At 47.6% G+C, this 18124-nt stretch overlaps 1 protein-coding gene across 5 annotated transcripts in view; it reads right to left on the bottom strand.

Annotated features, from left to right (window-relative positions):
- Window positions 1-6645: 6645 nt before the first annotated feature.
- Window positions 6646-18124, bottom strand: part of AMBRA1 (autophagy and beclin 1 regulator 1) — a 128411-nt gene continuing 116932 nt past the window's right edge. For all 5 annotated transcript variants that reach the window (XM_059849388.1, XM_059849387.1, XM_059849390.1 and 2 more), the window contains 2 exons: window positions 16943-17136; window positions 6646-8234 (listed from right to left, as the gene is read on the bottom strand). In XM_059849388.1, the coding sequence (XP_059705371.1) occupies window positions 7744-8234; window positions 16943-17136 (685 nt within the window). In that variant the 3' untranslated portion in view covers window positions 6646-7743. The remainder of the gene's footprint in view (window positions 8235-16942; window positions 17137-18124) is intronic.

Below are 18124 nucleotides of genomic sequence, written 5' to 3'. Positions count from 1 at the left end.
AAGCCACCCCTGTTCCCTCACCTGGGGCGGCCTTCCCACAGTGGGCTACAGATCACAGCGCCTCCATCCATCACCTCCCCAATGAACTGAGGCAGATGTGCCACTGGCCAAAGTGTTACTGCCAGCCCCAAGCTGGCATGCTTCAAATAGCTGCGCACTGCGATACAAATTGTACTTTGATGAGGTACATTAGGCCATCTGGACAGCCTTAAACAGCCATGATGAAGACAGAGCAAGGGCTGCTCGAGGTGGGAGGAACCTCAGCAGTTTCAGGGCTGTTTGCTATTCCTTAAGCTAACATTTGTGCAGCTACTGGGGCTGGGGCTGGCAGCATTGAGGAGTTCCATGCAGGGTGGGTCTGCCCAAAGGCAGAGCTTCAAATGACCAGTGAGTGACCCCCGTGGAGGATGGATCTGAATCCTGGCAAGCATCAAGAACACCCTGCTCCCATTAGTCCCATTACCTTTGTGGGGAGCAGTTCTCCTAGGAAGGAAAGCCCATGCTCACTAACGAGCATAAGATAAATAATGTTCCAGAGAGGGAGGAAACAAAATGCAGGAGATCTTGCTAGAGAAAACCACCTAGGCAGGGGTAAGAGCCAAATGGTAGGGAAGGAAACAGGAGGCAGGAGCCTAAAGAAACCCAGGGGAAAGGTGGTGTCCCATCCTGCTGAACCCTGCAGGAACTGACAGCATGGAGGCAAGGAGCAGCACGTGGGACCTGGATGGGAATTCTGCTCACTGGTGGTTTTCTGACTGCTGGTATCCCTGAGCTGGCTCTTTTGTGGCACCTTGGAGGCCTGGCAGGGTTTTAACTGAGCAATTTCTCAAGTTTAATTTCCAAAGTAACTTGTAGGGAATGAGCTCAGTCCCTGTGTGGGACAAGCCCCAGTGGTGCTGTGGGTGCCCTGACCTTCTCCTGGCTGCTGGTGCCATGCATCCCTGTCTCTCTGCTGCGACCTACATTCTGCCTCCCCAAACATACGGCCTTGCACTTAGCTGCATTAAACCCACAGAGCGCTGCATAGGGCTAATTTCCGATCAGGCTGTCAGGAAGTATTATGTCAAATACCTTACAGGAGCCTAAGCATATTATGCCAACACAGCTACCTTTGTCAACCAAATCTGAGATCTCATCACAAAAGCAATGCTGGGCTTAGCCATCCTCAGCTCCTCCGGAGCAAACCCATCTCCAGGGCTTCTCCTGGGTCACTGCACCCTGAGCGCTGCCCAGCACTCAGCCTGGGGCTGCAGCTCTGCAGGGAGCAGCCCCAACCCCCTACCAAGAGCCAGAGGAGCTTGCGTGACACTGAAATAAAGAGTTTGTGGAGCAAGATGTTTACTCCCACATTGTGGGTGGGAAAGGCCGGGTGCAGGGCAGCATCTTGTGCCAGGTTACTGTTGCTTTTGCATGCTCAGATCTTGTCCTCCTTGACTGGGACGACCCGCGGCCCAGGTGCTTCCTATGCATGAAAAAAATTTTGTCCTTCTCAGTTATCACTTGTTATTTCCAGTCACACTAGGTACCAGAGCCCTAAAACTGCTGTTTAATGGCTGTGCTTGTCCCCCCGCCCAGCAATGCAGCAGGACCAGCCTCAGTCCCTCCCTAAATAATTGTTTTAATTAGCATTTCCTTTGATGTAGGTGATTAACAGAGGGCTGCTGGCAGGGCTTCCATGGGAACTTTTGCAGTGGGCAGGCAGATAAGTACAATCCTCTGTACTGCTGTAGCACTTAAACAGTTTTAGTATCAGCCTCCCCGGCAGCAGCCAGTCAGTCTTCATTAGCCCCTCTAAACCTTTTCTAATTCTGCCAGAGGCTGGAGGGGGAAGGAGTTTATGGCCCCTGCCCAAGCGTGGACCCCTGGGTGGGGTGTGGCCCTGTCTGGCTGGATGAGCAAACCCAGAGATAATGACCCCCAGGGAAAGGGCAAAGCCACGACCACAACACCCTGGGGGAGTTTGACAAGGACCCAGGGGAAGGAGAGAAGCTGGGCTTGGGTACCAGCCAGCAAAGGGCTCTCAGCAGTGCCTGATCAGCAGCCAACAATCACCACTTGCTCATCCCCCCATGCCCAAAGTCTGCAGTGAAAACAGGTAATCTACAAATTAAAGTTTCCCTGCAGCAGGGTGGCAGTGCCCCACACTGTGCTGGAGAAGGGGCTGGAGTCCGTCTGCATCAGAGCCAGCTCCTGATCCTATCAGGCTATTACTGTATTATTGAGCTGGGGATTGAGGGACAGGCTTTAATAGCTGTGATGGTATCAGGGGTCCAGCATTAAACTCTAGGAAAAGGCCATGAAGATGAGCCTAAGAAACAGAAAGAACCAAGCCTAAATGACCACATCTCATGTTTTTGCAGTGTTTGCTATTTACCCCATCCTCTGTGAAGCTGAAGAGCTCCTAGCTGAAGAGCTGGGAGCTCAGAGGATAAGGATGAAAGGCCAGGGGGCTTCGGGTTTTCCTGAGCTTGGAAAGAGCAGGGACTCCAAAGACCAACTCCACCAGACAAGCTGAAGCAGGGCAGGATGCAAGGACAGAAAGGCAAACCTCAGCAGCTGCCAAAATCCATGTGCCTGAAGCTCACTGGCTGGCCAGCCACAGCTGAAGTGAAGGCTCAGTGGGGTGGCAGAGACCAGTGGCAACTCTCCACATACACACTGGTCCAGTTTCAGCAACAGGTCCTCCTGGAGACTTCTGTGTCTGGCTGCCTTTTCCAGCGGTGGCATTTGCTCCCTGCTGTGCTCACATCTGCCATTGCTCACACTTTGCCTGTCCTCCTGAGTTATTTAAGCAGCTTGCATGGGACCCCCAGCGCCTCCTCTGTGGTACCACCGAACTGGAGGAGCCTGGCCTGCACTGGCACAGAAGGTGGATGCTTGGAGACCAAGCAGCAGCATATTGATTTCCAGATGAGAGGCAAAGGGGAAGCCTCACAGTGTCCTTCCTCTATGGGATGCTGGCTCCTGGCAGAAAGAGCAGATGCCCAGGGCCAGCATGCTGGGGAAGAAGCTTGATCCCTGCCAGCTCCTACTGGTGCCACATGCCATCAACAACTGCTTGAAAGGCAAAACAAAGAGGAGCCGAGGGAGCTCACTGGGAGCAGATGAGAGGCACTTCTGCTCGAGATGCTGTGGGGAAAACAAATCCTCGTGCTTAGCGGAGTGCACGGAGTGGCCGTATGGGCTTCCTGCCTGTTACTGCGGCAGGAGCCGGGCAGGGAGGGGGGAGAGGCCTCTTCTCCTGGGGATGAGGGGAGAAGGACATGGGCATTAATTGGCTGGCAGAGAGTGGCAGCTGGAAAGACTGCTTTGCCTTCCAGCTCCCTTGTGTGCTGAGGACCCCCTCAATGCAGGAGTGGCGATGGCATGATATTTATGCACTGCACACTGAGATCCCAGTTAGTGGTGGATGGCTCTCATGCTGCACACTTTAATTAATTTGCTTTTTCCTGTTGAAAAATAACTTCTCTGACAGATTAGGATTGAGCAGAGAGGGCAACTACTCCCTAGCCAGCAGACTGAGCAGCAACTGGAGGAACCAGTTACGAGGCTTGGCTTTGGCATCAGTAGTAATGGGACAGACTCCCCACACACACAGCTGTGACCAGGTCCCTGCCTCTTGTTCCTGCCCAGCACATCTCCTGGTGGTCACATACAGCTGGGGTCCCAGCACCACCCAGCTACAAAGTCACCCCACAGCAGCCACATGTGGGGAGGGACTTCTGAGTGGGTCAAATAAAGTACTTGGAGATGAAGCAATAGATAAGCCAAGGAGTGAGGGCAAAAAACCCAGGACTCACAAGAACAAGCAGGCATCACCACTTCAATGTACCACCTGCCAGGGCTTCAGTACCCTTCTCTGGGATCCCAGGTCTCCCTCTAGGCAGTGCTCACCCTCTGGTGTAGTCCAGGCCCCGGAATGCTGGAGCATTCACTGGCTTCAGCAGCCCCCATGCAAGTTTCCATCTGTGATGGATTCATACAAAAAGTCCCCTTCCAGCACAGAAGCTCCAACCCCTACCTCCTCCCACTGGCCCAGGTTTCTGGCACATTCTCCTTTCCTAGCTAACCTAAATAATCTTGCATCATCAGCTGTTCCCTCCTCTTTCAGCTCATTAGGGCTTTTAGAGAACACTGGCTCCTACTGAACCCAACCAACCCACCATTAATCTCATTCCATGCCAAAAAATGGTTCTTACTTTTGACTCCAATTCCCACAGCTTCTATCTCCAGGAGGACTCTACCCCTCACCCTTGAGGTGACTAAGTTTCTTTAATAGCCTCTTGTGAGGGACTTTATCAAAAGAGCCTTTTGAAAGCTAAATAAAATTCTCTGCACTGTATTTCTCCTTTTCCCAGGATTTTGTTAGCACATTTAAAGGCTCCTGACAGTCTACAGCTGAGAAAAGCTTTCACTTTTTAAGATTATTTCCTGCTCCTACGCAGCAAAGCTCTCACTTTGCCTCCTAAATTGGGCCAGCAAGTATGCATAGCTCTGGTTTGGTTTCCTGAAGCAGCTCTTGTTGAATTTCCATGTTGCTCCTGGCACTGCATTTGCCTCAGTGCTGCATTGTCACACTGCAATAAGCAGGTAAAGTTGCAAGGCTTGGGGAAGGAGCCCTGAGCTCGGTGCTGCTGCCCCTGGCGTGGGCAATCCCACTGCCTGCTCTTCTATGCAGGGCTCCAGGCCTCAGGTCACCATGCAGATTCAGGGGTATTGCTTGAAGATAAAGTTAGATCAGCCCTGCCTGAAACAACTGAGGAAAACTGCTGGGCTGGAGCAGGGTAGTCCAAAGCAGATAAAGACTTTCGTCCCACAAGAAGCATGGGAGACATAATAAATTGCATTGGGCTGGGTGTGGGTGAGCCCATTGCCTAAGTGGGCTCAATTTTCCCTTCTGTTCCCTCTTCTTCTCACCCATTCACCCACGTAGCTCCATCAGGTCTCAGGCTGGGATAATCTGAGCTTTCCTAGGTCTGAAACTCAAAAGAAAAACACTGCTCTCTGTACACATTAGCCCATCACCACTGAGGGTACCTGCTCAGCTGTGCAGCAACAGCAGGTCATCTAAAAAGCATGTCCAAGGCAGCACCAGAAGATTCAGCACAGTGGGATGTCCACACCCACTGTGTCCACAGCTCCTGCTTAAAGCCTGTAGGAATGCAGGCTGCAGTCAGGCTCCACTGTGAGGAGCCTTTTGCCCAGGGCTACAAAGCTGCCTGCTCTGACCAGGCCTTCACTCTTCCTCATCAGGAAGAGCATCCCCCTTCAAGTCTTGAATGGAAAAGTGCTTTAGAGCTTCAGAGATGTCCCATGCCAATGGCAAAGACAGTGGCTGTGGTTTGCTCTGGCTCCCACTGGAGCTCACTCCCTGCTCTGCCACAGTTTCCAGTGGGGGCAGGTCTGGACCAAGGGGAAGCCATCAGCAGAGCAGGCTTCAGGCCTCTGCACAGCAGCCTGGCCACAGCACCCAGCAACAGTGCACGCCAGGCTTTGAGAATCTGCTAACACCTTCTGGGTGAGGCAGCCCAGAAGACACTTCTCCAACTGAGATGGAAATTTTTCTGTAGATAGCTTGTCTCATTCTGAAAATGGATATCTATAAATGCTCTGCAATACATCTACCAAGAATGCGCCTCAAGATTCTTCCAGGAATCATGCAGGGAGAGAGAAGAAATGATGTCAGGCTGAGCTGAAGCAGTTTTTTTCCCAGGTTCTGTTTCAGTTTGTTTTCAAGAAGAGCAATAAACAGCTCTGTCTAGACCTGCACTGCCTTGTCTGTCCATCTGAGACATAGCTCTTCTGGCTCTCAACTGCCAGCACATCATCAGGCTCTTCCACAGTAAGGCAAAACAGAGATGCATGAAACCTTCCTTGCCACACAAGGGAATCCCATTTTTCAGGCTGCTCTCCTGTCAGATCAGGGATGTGGTTGGCTTGGGGCAGGTTTCAGAGCCTCATTAACACTCAGCAATGAGGTCTGGCAGCAACTGATTTGATTTAAGGTTCATCTCCAGGCTCTGATTTAAGGGAAGATTTGCTTAATGTTCTCTAACAGACTCTTCTGACTGGGAGCTTGAGTGCTGCCTAATGACAGACTTATTTATTGTAATGTCTTAGCAGCAGAGAATCTAGAGGAGCTGGGCAGAAGCACAGCAACCGCTGGCAGGTGCTCAGACAGCACTGGAAACATCCCTCACACCACAGTGGTAACAGAGGAGTGTGCATTCCTTGATCCAGAACAGCTAGATACTGCAACCCTCTTCTGCATCAAGGGGTCAGCAAGACAGACCATTCTCTGCTTGCCCAAGATGTTCAGTGCTGCACCTCTACACAGCTTTTTACACAGGATAGGTGAAATGCTCTTCTTTCTCCTTAGTGCAGTACTTGAGTGATGGGAAATGCAGAGGTGCCTGCTCATCTCCAGACTGGTTAAAATGCGATTTGCAAGTAAGACCTCCCAAATGCACCTCCTTGTTTCCCAGTTTTGGACTTTCAACTCAGGCTGAGTCTGCTTTCCTCCGGGGAAGGGGGTGGTCATCATCTGACATTTGCATGCTGCCAAGAGCTTCTGAGATGGATGCATCTATTCCCAAGGCCGAAGACAGAGACAACCATCACACAAATGAAGACAGGAGGTCAAGCAAGGGTTTGTCATATTTTAATGACATTGATCTTTGGTGTTTCCCTCGTCAGCACTCACACTCTCCCCGTACTTCCTCCATAAGCCTGCTAGGGATGGAGAGTTACAAACGAAAAGGAAAATCACATTTGAGACTAAAAACAAAGTATCAGAGCCTTGACTTCTCCACTAGAAACTACATGTACAAGGTCAAGATTTCACATGCAACACCTTACATCACAGACCCATACCTCACACCCTGGCCTGGAGCTGAAAAGAGACTTCCTGCCCCGTGTCAAGGATGTGCAGCTCAGTCCTGGCACCAAGAAACCACTGGGATGGCTCATTCATGTTAATATTGGCACAGCTTAGAACATCCTTGTGAGAACTGCATCCAGACTAGAGAGCAGTAGCCCTTGTCCCTCTACCCATCCATATGGCATCTCTGCTTCGGTTCCTGCCAAGTCCTAAACTAACACTAAAAAGGAAAGATTCCACCTGTGAGCATATCTTGATCCATGCATATTCTGGTGAAGGCCAGTTCTTCCCAGAAAAAAACCACAGCATAGGCAGGACTGGTGTCAGAACACCACACTCTGGGGGAGCAGTGCTGTGCTATGGAGAGGGACTGTGGCCTGGAAGACTCCTCCACTCCAGCAGCAGAGCTGGAGCATCACGCCTGGGTTTGCCCAGTACTGCCTGTCTCCAGAAGGATGCTACAGGCCCCCTTCCCTTTCTTCACTCTACTGATCAGCTCCATAGGTAAAAAAGGGCAGGAAAAAGGAAAGGAAAAAGGCTTTACAAAGGATGACACACCAAGTTTCAGGGCTTAGCTCAGGAGATGCCATGGGGCTTCAAAATTCGGCTGATGTGCAGCAAGTGTGGTTTGTATTCCTGTTAACTCCTCAGCAGTGGGAATGTTGGAAGTTAAGTATGCTTTCTTTCCCATGGCTTCCCTTGCAATTCTTATCCCTTCCCCGATCACCCAGGATAGAGAAGCCCTCTGAACCACAAGCATCCTGCTAGAGCCACCCATCCCTGCTCTTCCAGCTCCTGGCCAGCTGTGAGGTACAGGTCTCTGCTGAGCAGTACAAGGGTAGCACCAACACACAACTCAATCTCTACCTGTTCCGCGACTCCCCACTGGTGCTGTCATTACTATAGAAGTTGGTACTGTCAGGAAGATGGTTATTGTTAGTTAGGTCACTGTATTCAATTGGTCCCTCGGTGTCCATGGAGGACTGGGCCTGCCCTGGCAGATCCAGGTCACCAGCGCTTTGTCCTTCACTCCCACTAGGGGCTGTCCGTGGGCTCAGGCCACGCTCCGGCAGCTGCACGGACTCTGACAGGATCCGTCCCTCCAGCTCTGTGCCCAGCTGCTGAGAGGTGGACTGCTGTGCTGACGTGCCCTCAGCTCCTGTGGGCTCTGTGCCAGTCTGAGAGCTGCGGTGGATCCGGTGGCTTACAATGATGTTGTTGCCAAAGCCGCCCATGGACGCCATGGTGGTGCTCTGCTCCCGCTGAACCACGGCAGTCATGCCACCTTCTGCCATCAGCCTTTGAATCCTGCTCAGGGCATCCTCCCCACTGGCCCCATATTCTGGACCTTCGCCTGCAAAAGAAAGAAGAAGCAACTCTGGTGCACAAAGGCAAACTACGACACAAAATAAAGCATGCTGAGTAGTTGCATCATGCAGTGTGCGTGTGCTGGGACAGAAGATAGATTCTATTCCAGACAGAGCCCAGTATTTTGTTTCCACAACTTGCCACTTGGTTAAGTGTCAAACAAAGGCACCAAATTCTGTCAAGAAAATCTTGGTCACTTCCACAGGTAACTCTCAGAGACTTGCATGTCCAAGCATTGGAAAAGCAGCTCTTATCTAGCCATAAAGACGGGGGAAAGGGTAGTAGTCAAAGAGGCAGGATGCTTTATTGCAGCTGTAGAGATAAGCCTGCCAGCCCCATGGGGACAGAAAGAGAAACCTCCCTTTGCACTGCAATAAACCAAACAGTTCACCACGGTGTTAAAGAACCCCATGGCTTTTCCTACTTCTCCTGTTTGAGAAGAAGGCAGATGACACACTGGTAATGTCCCCAGTGTCAATCTAGGGAGGACATAAGAAGCTGGCCAACAGCAGACAGCAGCTACAGAACATGGTCTTCCACATTAGCTATGATCAAGTGTGTAAGCTCCTGCTCCCCTTGACTGATATCTTTCGAGGAATACAAAAAACCATCTCAAGACCTACAGTCTTTGTCTACTCTTAACTCTGAGGCTTCCCTTTATTGTCAGGCTGTAGTGAGCTCTGAGAGAACCATAGTCAGATACCTTGGTTGCTCAAGATTACTTCAGGAGAACAAAACCTCACTGAAGAATTGTCCATGTAGAAGATTAAAACACCATGACAGGGAAGTTCATTCCAGTTCAGTTTCTCAACATCCTCCTTTTACTACCAACCCTACCCGGAGCATTTGGGGAGAACAATCTGTAATAATAAACTGCTAGAAACATTCCACAGTGGGATCTTGCTGATTCTTATTAAAGAAATAAATCTCACTCCCACCTCTATGAAGCTATCACAGTGCTGATTTGAGGAGAAAGCCGTGAGCTCTCCTGGCACCAAGGAAATGAACACAAATGTCAACAAGGCTAGATGCAGGGAGGAGTTAAAACACAATAAAAACCGAAATGCCACACTGACTAGGAAAACAAAAATACTTGGTGCTGTGGAGTTTAATGTCTTTATCCATGATTTGGATGAGGGGATTCTAGCGCACTCTCAGTAAGTTCACAGTTGACAGTAAGTTGGTTGGGAGTGTTGGTATCCTGGAGGGTAGAAAGGGTCTGAGGAGGGATCTGGACAGGCTAGGTCAAGGGCAAAGACCAATTGCGTGAGGATCAACAAGGTGCCCCTGAGTCACAACAGTCCCAGGTGGGACTACAGGCTGGGGGAAGGGGGGCTGGAAAGCTGCTCAGAAGAAAAGGACCCAGGGGTGCTGGTCAACAGTGGCTGAGCATGATCCAGTGTGTGTCCAGGTGGCCAAGAAGGCCAGTGGCATAATGGTCTATATCAGCAATAGTGGGGCCAGCAGGATCAGGGCAGATTGTCTCCCTGTACTCAGCACCAGTGAGGCCATGCCTTGAACCCTGTGACCAGTTCTGGGCCCCTCACAAGAAAGGTCGCTGAGGTACTGGAGCACATCCAGAGAAGGGCAATGATGCTGGTGAAGAGTCTGGAGCACAGGTCATAAGAAGAGCAGCTGAGGAAGCTGGGGCTGTTTAGCCTGGAGAAAAGCAGGGTCAGGGGAGACCTTATCACTCCCTACAATTACCTGAAGGGAGGTGCAGCCAATCTCTTCTCCCAGTTAATCAGCAGCAGGATAAGAGGAAATGGCCTCAAGATGCACCAGAAGAGGTCCAGAGTGGACATTAGGAAGTATTTTTTTTCACTGAGACAGTGGTTACTCATTTTAACTGCCTAGGGAAGTGGTGGAGTCACAATTCCTGGAACTAGTCAATAAATGACTGGACATGACAATTAGTGCTACAGTTTAGTTACATAGTGGTGTTTGGCCAAAGGTTGGACTTGATGATCTTGGAGGTGTTCTCCAACCTAAATGACTGGATGACCATGTATCCAGCATGGGAGCTAAGATACTCAGCAAAGTCCACACCATGGCACTAAGGAGACGTCATGCAGTCAGTCAGTGACAGCTTGTTCCCTTTTCTCATGGGCTCAGTGGTACTCGCATCAAGCACTGCCAGCATCCCCCACCACAGGACACAATTTCATCCTCAAGTAAGTCTGCTGACATACTGTCCTCCTGCAGAAATATTATGGACATTCAGGGCAAATTTACATCTCACCAGTAGTGTAAGTAGATTCCTGCTAGGAATGCAGTAAACCTGCTACATGCACTATACCTAGCCCCTTGAGTAGAGCATCAGTGGAACCAAAGACACCTGTAACCACAAGAGAATCTGCAGCACAGCCTAAGATGAGTGAGCAAGAATACCCCCTGGACACAGCCTGACCCACAACTCTAGCAAGAACTCTAGAAATCCTATTCAGGATGTGGCTGATGCATGAAGTAGGAACTTGGCTGACCAGTACAAAGACTGAGGACACAGGCAGCTATTATATTGGAAAACTCCAGTGTGAAAAACATGCATGCCAAGGGATATTGAAACATTAATCATGAGCAGAACGAAGTGGAAGGTCTGAGAAGCATGGTTTTGGATTCAGTCATCACTTCCTTCTGAGGGCATAGTCGTACTTCATTACCAACCATCTGGCCAGGCTGGAGTGGAAGCTTAAGAAAGCCAAGATTTGCAACCTGGTCTAGAGACATGCCAGACAGGCCTATCTACACAACTCCTGAAACAGCAGGTACCGTGCTCTTGATAGATCACTTACTATAAATGAGTCCAGTACAGAAGCACTGGAACAGCAAAACAGCAAGGACTCCCAGCCAGCCAATGCTCCTCCGCATTACAAACATATGCTTCACCACAGCACCCCTTGCTCTTCCCTGCCCCTAAATTACCATATGCCATGGCTGAATTTCCACTTGAGGCATCTGCTTGCTTAGAAGACAGGCAAGGGCTGATGCCACAGCAGGAATCAGCAAGGTGTGAGCCTTCAGATCCCAGAGATACAGCAATGTTGGAAATTCCCAGCCCATCAAGAACCAGAAGTGAGCCTCACCATGCAAGCAGCCAACAAACACCTCTGTTTTGGGGACTGTCCTCCCCTTTTCCTCTCTCAGGTTTCAACGATGACTTTGGCTGACTAGTTCAGAGCAAAGCTTGCTGTGCCATTTGCCTTGAGCTGAGCTACAGCACAGATTCACACACAGCCCGTTTCTACTGCCTGGTGACTCCCACACACATTCTTCCACCAGGCTGCCAATGCAGACTACATTAGTATTCAGAGCAAGTGAAGTAAGCTGACTTCCATTTGGTGAAGGTTCAGGGTGGGCACACAGGCACTTACCCAAAACAACAGCAATGCTGTAAACCACACATGTATCAGCTTGCTGCAGTGCTGTGCTCCTACAAATGTCTTCTACTGTAACCAAACTGACCTTTCCAGAGGTCCAAACTCCCATCTTTTCCAAACACAGAACAAAACATTACTCTTGAGAGCAATTATCCCAAAGACCAGAGGATTTCTGTCAATGTAGCTGTCTCAAACATTTACCTAAATATTCCCTAGCTAATGCATCTGTTTTTAAAAGTCCTCTATGCTACTCCAGCAAGACAAGAATTTGACACAGAAAACTTCGCAGGCAAAACATCTTGCAGAGTTTTGATGGAGATGGGCATAAGGGAGGGTATTTCCACTTCTAAAGGAATTGCATTCTGAAGTACCTATAGGGAGCACAACTTGTTTATCTCTGGGCATGGATGGCATACTCATGATGAAATGCAAAGTCCACAGACTCCCCTGTATCTGTGCAATACACGGACATTGGTCTTGAATTTTCTTCTGTTTTCAACATTCCTCTTTGTAAAACCAGCAGTAGTTGGGAACCATGTTTGCAAACAAAGCATCAAAATTAGAACAGTAAGCACTGCAGAGATATCTAAGTCTTCAGAGAACATGAAATAATAGCTCTGAGGTGTGAGCTGCCCCACTAATTCAGATGCTCAAAGATAAAAATATCAGCATTTTTACATTAATTCACCCCTTGCATAAGAATAGAAAAGGGAGGGGCACACCACAGTATAATCAGCTATGAATAATTATATCTCCCTTAATGCCACAACAGTTACTTTTCTTTCCAACCAAGCCCAGAAACATGTTCACACTTCCTTTCTGAGGTAGTTAATCCAAGCAACTCCACAGAACTCAGAAAAAATACAACTGCTTTAACTTGTAAGAATTTTCTTAGTAATATCTCACCTTGGCTATTCATGTGAGTGAAACTTACTTTTGTAATGAGAGTTTAAAAGTAGCCCACATAATTTAATCCCAAGAGACCCAAGTACTTGGAGTAGATCACGCTGTAAAGGCTTGCATAGTACATACTTCTAGAACCTAAGTCTATTTCTTAGGTAGTGGTTTTCAGAGGATTTTAAAGAGAAACCAAAATTTGCAGTTCTATAGGGCATATGACGCAGATTTTACAGCTGGACAGGCAGATGAAAGGCTAAGGGATCTACCCACGTTTCTACTTGGAGAATGAGAAGCAGATCTGGAAGCTGATCCCTGGTGTCCCAGTTCCCACTTCCACACTAACTACACAAAAGTCACGTCACATCTGACAACAGCACTGCAAGAACATGTTCAGCTAACATAAAACAACATCTTTCTTCTTGTTAGCATTCATGAGGCTCAGCTGGGGACAAAGTATTCCTGCCCAAGCAGCCCCTGGACACGTGTTCCTAATGTCTCAGATTAAATAAGTTACATCACATGCAGGCACACTGATTGCTTCTAAGTGCTCCTCAGGTATCCCCAGGGTGCTCTGCTTGTACCAGGAAAGTTTTGCTTGCATGTGCTGTCTTTACACTCCAATAGTTTAAAGAGACTGAATCTCACAAACCCAAGCCTTCATTTTACAACCCTCTTCCCTCTCAAACGAATCTGCTTCAACCTTTGAAAGCAGTTGGAACTGATGGAAATTTATACTGGCTGGTGTATAAACACTTCAACCCAACAAGTTAAAAACTGTATATGGCATGACAGCATATGTTGCTCCCCCAAAAGACAGGCAAAGTAGCAATCCAGTGACAGCAAATACTCGGATGGCTACAATTTCTGGAACTGGTACCATGTGCCTACTTGCACAACAAGCACTGAGTTTTAAGCCCGAAAGACAATGCAGATGGTAGGAAATCAGATGACAACTGATTTTCAGTTATTTGTTGTTGGGTTTTTTTCCTCTTTAAAAACTGGATTACCTGAAAGACAGGTAATCTCTCAACAGCCAGGGGACAGCATGGGCCCACTATCAAACAAGTGTCCTGCAGCTCTGCAGAGGTCCCTCTCCCTCAGCCTGCAGCAGCTTTGGCACAATTGCAGACCCTGCAGTTACTGCCCCTTGCACTGTTTTCCAAAGATCCAACAGCCTGAACAAGTGGCAGCCACAGCCTGACCCAGTCTGGACCGGGAATTACAATTTTTAAAGGTTAAAACTTTGAGCCATTAAATCTCATTAGGAATTTTTGTTGGGTTTTAAGTGAGATTCAATCTGCCAGCTGAATACAGATCCCACTCCCATCGTGCCTGTCTATTTGCAAGGAAAACATAGTATAACGCCCAACAGATTGTTTCTAATTAAGGGTGCCTCAAAGTTACAACTCTATCACTATTTCCACTATGTCTGTCAGCTTAAAAGAAAATAGGAGACAGTTCAAACATTGTTTTAAGCACTTCTTGGTACCTCTCCTAGTTTTCTCTAAACTCTAACTACCTTTCCTTTATGTGTGGCGCAGGAGCAGAGTTCAGAAGTCCTCTATTAACTGCTGCAAAACAGAAGGATTCAGACATTAGAGGGATTCACTTTAATAAAGTCATCATATACTCACTCCTCCAAAGGAGGCAGAAAGATAATCAGAGCAGCAAAGTCCCCGCAGAGCTTTGCATGAGAAAAGGAAACTATTTATACCCGCACAGAACCTAATTAGATTTCTGATGCAATTCTGCATACTCTCTTTTTTTTTGTACAGTAAGCACATATCTGCAAGAAATGCCCTGAGCCAGAATTCCCCACAACAGAAGGGCTGACAGGACAGAGGACAGAAACCCACTCTCAGGGTAGCATTAGCCTTTCTTTTTTTTTTTTTTTTTTTAAACCTTACAAGGGTTTTTTTTTTGGTTGGTTGGTCAGTTGGTCAGGGCTTTTTCGCCCCTCATGGCAGGGCAATAACTAGACCACTTTCCTTTACATTACTCAGAATCACACTTGATTTATCCATTCTGCTGCTGATAATGCTGCTAAGCCTTTACATAGTGATTCCCATCTTCAAAGCCCCATACAAAACACTAATTAATCTCCACAGCCTCTGGTGTGCTGTACACTATGGGAAGATTAATTCCAATTTAGTAGATGATTAATAATTTGCCCTGGGTCACACCCCAAGTTACTGATAGCACATTTCTTCTCTCTCTTTTCCTTTTTTTTTTTTTTTTTTTTTTTTTTGCCTTTTTGCCCCTGACTTCTAGATCATGCTATTAGGAAACACAGTTTTCCTTCCAGCAGGCAGAGTTACGGCACATACAGTGGGCAAACCATCAGAAAAGCACCACAACACCTAGTCTTGCCTGCTGGAACACGCTGGACATGCATCACAAGAGTTGATGATGCTAGGAAAATGGCTGGCTTACCATCACAAGCAGCCAATAATGCTCATGTGTAATGTGAAACACAAAGATGAGCCAGAGCACCAATGCCACAAGTACCTCGCTAACTGCCTAAAGTGTTGGCAAAAGGAGAAGAAAATTTGTCTCTCTGCTTTGTGTCAGATCTTTGTACTATTCTTCTATCATGTACTACTATTGATTTTTTGATCCTTCATCCTCCTTACCATTATAGTCCTCACAGTTCCCTGTTTCAAGTTATTCTTGAGCCCTTACAGGAATTTCCACTGAGGATGCAACTGGCATAGGAACTGACCAACAGCAGGTAAAACGTCTTGGCTCATCTCTGATGCACGTGTTTAAACTGCAGTAACTCCTTTGTTCTACAGGCCCTGATATAGATGACAGGAGTGAGCTCATTTTGCAGGTGTGGCCATTTGCAAGGGGACATATGGTAAGTCAATGTCTGAGATGGAAATTGCACCAGATGTGGAACTTGCTGATCTTCTTCCAAGCAAGAGAGAGAGATGAAGAGAAGTATCCGTCCTAGGCTTGTTATTTACACTCCTTTTCTTCCAAATGTTACATGTTTTTCTTCTTTGTAGAGATATCCTGCCAAGGCACTGGTAAAGAACAGCCCTTTCCACGTTTCATTAACAGTCTAGTTAACACCTATGATCTAGATCTGGAGATTGAAAATTTAGAAAGAACAAGATAAAGAAACTGTCAGATGATTGCAGAATAGCAGGAGAGAGAAGCAGTGTTGGAGAACTCTCCTGGTTTAACTGACTCCAAAAGCCTGCAGCATCAGCCATCATGGCCTTGATGCAAGAAGGTCCCACACTGTATCATGTTCTCAGTCTGTGTTCCACATTCAGTGGAAGAAGCAGTTCCCATGAGTTCAGCACTTGTCCAGACAGTCTGTGCTCCAGCCTTATTTACACGCCATCAATTGTACTAACCTTCCAGAGAGGTTAATCTCAGCTCTGCTGAGATAAGCAGACGGAAACCCCAGCGGGCAGGAATTTCCCACTTAACTTTGTACAGAAGAGCTGAGATCAGAGAAACACAAAGCCTTATCACACATGCTGGATACTACACAGCAGAAACTGTGGAAGAGTCACATACCAAAATGTAACTTTCAGAATGACAGAGAACAAGCAGGCATACAGGCACACACAGGCATGTTGTGGGCTACTTCGCAAAGCCAAGGAGGTTTATCATGAACCAACAACTTCAAAACTGTCTCCTTGATTTTCTCTTGTCTTTCCTATGTACATACTGCCCAACCCCTACCTAGCCAAGCCTTCAGAGCTGAATGAAAGCACAAAGTTACAGTACTGAGACAAGAAGCTTGGATAAATCAATGTGTTCAACAGATTACTGACTTTGTACAGAAATTGCACAGTAGCTGTTTCCAGGTCCTTACATACCGGTAAGTTTTCCTGGACTGCTAACCAATAGAGACATTTTTGTATAGCTGAACTGGGCACTCATCATGTAACCTCATCAATCAAATTAAACAGTATCCTCAAAGCTGCTTTGTGAGAAGTGATTTACAATGATTTACAGTAGTTATTTTATTTTGTATTAAAATGTTGAGCTTGTGAAGCCTGCAGACCTTTGGCATAAGCTGGAGGATCAAGCTGAACTCTAACACAGAGACAGAAAGGATAGCTCCCTGCAGCTTGCAGCCTTATTGATGGTTAGGAGATCAGGAGATGTGTGAGGAATCAAGGCAGTACAATTGATTCTACAAAGAGACAATGATCTGGAGAACAATGAAATTTCTTTCCTCAAAGCATGTGAAAAAGACAACTTTTCTATTCATATGGCCAGAGATTCACTCTCCTAATCATCTATGCCTGGCTACAAGCAAATTAGGCGAGAGAAATCTTTGTTGAAGAGAGAAAAGGAGTATCCACATGCACTGACAGGATGTGGACCATATGTGGAAACTCCTGAAACACCAGGTAAACTGTGTCAGACAAACCACTGATTCATCTCCTACCTTCACCAGTCCCTGCAGAGGCGGATTCCTGCTCCTGTACCTCCCTCTCTGTCTGAGTCTCGGCATTCTGCAGCTGAGGCGCCAAGGTCTGGGTACCTTGTGATGTCACAGAGGTAGGGGGATTTCGGGGCTGTAGGCCTATAGCATTCATCAAGCCCATGTCCCTGTCTGTCCTCCATGTAGCTCTGCTGGTTCTGAAAAGAGAGAAGAACAATTAAGACCAGGATCACTGGAGGCAACATGCCCAAGCAAGACTGAAACACAAACGAGAGGCTCTTCTTGCCTCCACTCCAGCTAGGCACCTGCTTGACACTAAGAGGATGGGGATGAAAAGAATTGTGACCCCCACTTATTTACACACACTGGTCTCTTGAGTTTCAAGCCACTCACCCCTCCACAGAAGCAGTGTGTCTTACTGGCACAGAGCGATATCCCTGCAACATCATTAAGCCTGCAGAAAAACTGTCTTGGGGTCACTGCGTTGAGGAGGCAGCACAACGTGCAGTGCAGAAGCAAACACACACAAAACCTCCTGCACAGCAGGGCAGCTTTAACTCCCATGGATGTAGCCTTTAGCCTTTCCCTCCTCTGGACTTCCTAGTTTGTCAGCATCGCACATGAATGCGCTCCAGCAGGCATTTCTGCCCGTTCCAGTCAGACAAGGGAAATCCTGTGTTCTCAAAAGCAAACAACAGGAACCACCTCAAGGCTCATTAACTTCCCAGACTCAAACAGCTGAAGTGTATGATGCTACAGCTGAATCTTCACAATGCCACAATGCTGTTTTCTAAACTGACTCCTAAGTGCTGGGAATGGTAAAAAGATTCAAGGAAAGGATGCCTCATTTACAACCTTTTTTTTCATAAGGCTTTGAAACCTGCTACACTTTTTTTGCTCTGTCTTTGAGCTAGTTCATTCCGGACCAGCATTTCTGTCTTCAAGCTGCCATTATACCAGACCGAGTCAGAAACTTAAGTAGTGGCAATATCCACTCCTACAGCAGAGTAAAGAATCTCTACTGCTTATTTTACAATCAGACTAAGGCTGTAGGACAGCCTACACATTTGCCCTGTAAACAAGCTCACAACTTTCTTGGTATGCTGAAACTCACAACTCAGAAACAAAACTATCACCCTCTTGCTGAGAACAGCTGGCTTACAGAGAAATACTTGTCACTATGGC

This window comes from Haemorhous mexicanus, chromosome 6 (genome assembly GCF_027477595.1).
Source record: "Haemorhous mexicanus isolate bHaeMex1 chromosome 6, bHaeMex1.pri, whole genome shotgun sequence".
In the NCBI taxonomy this organism is placed as follows: Eukaryota; Metazoa; Chordata; class Aves; order Passeriformes; family Fringillidae; genus Haemorhous; species Haemorhous mexicanus.
Note: the sequence above shows the minus strand (reverse complement) of the source record. Positions and strands in the feature narration are given on the sequence as shown.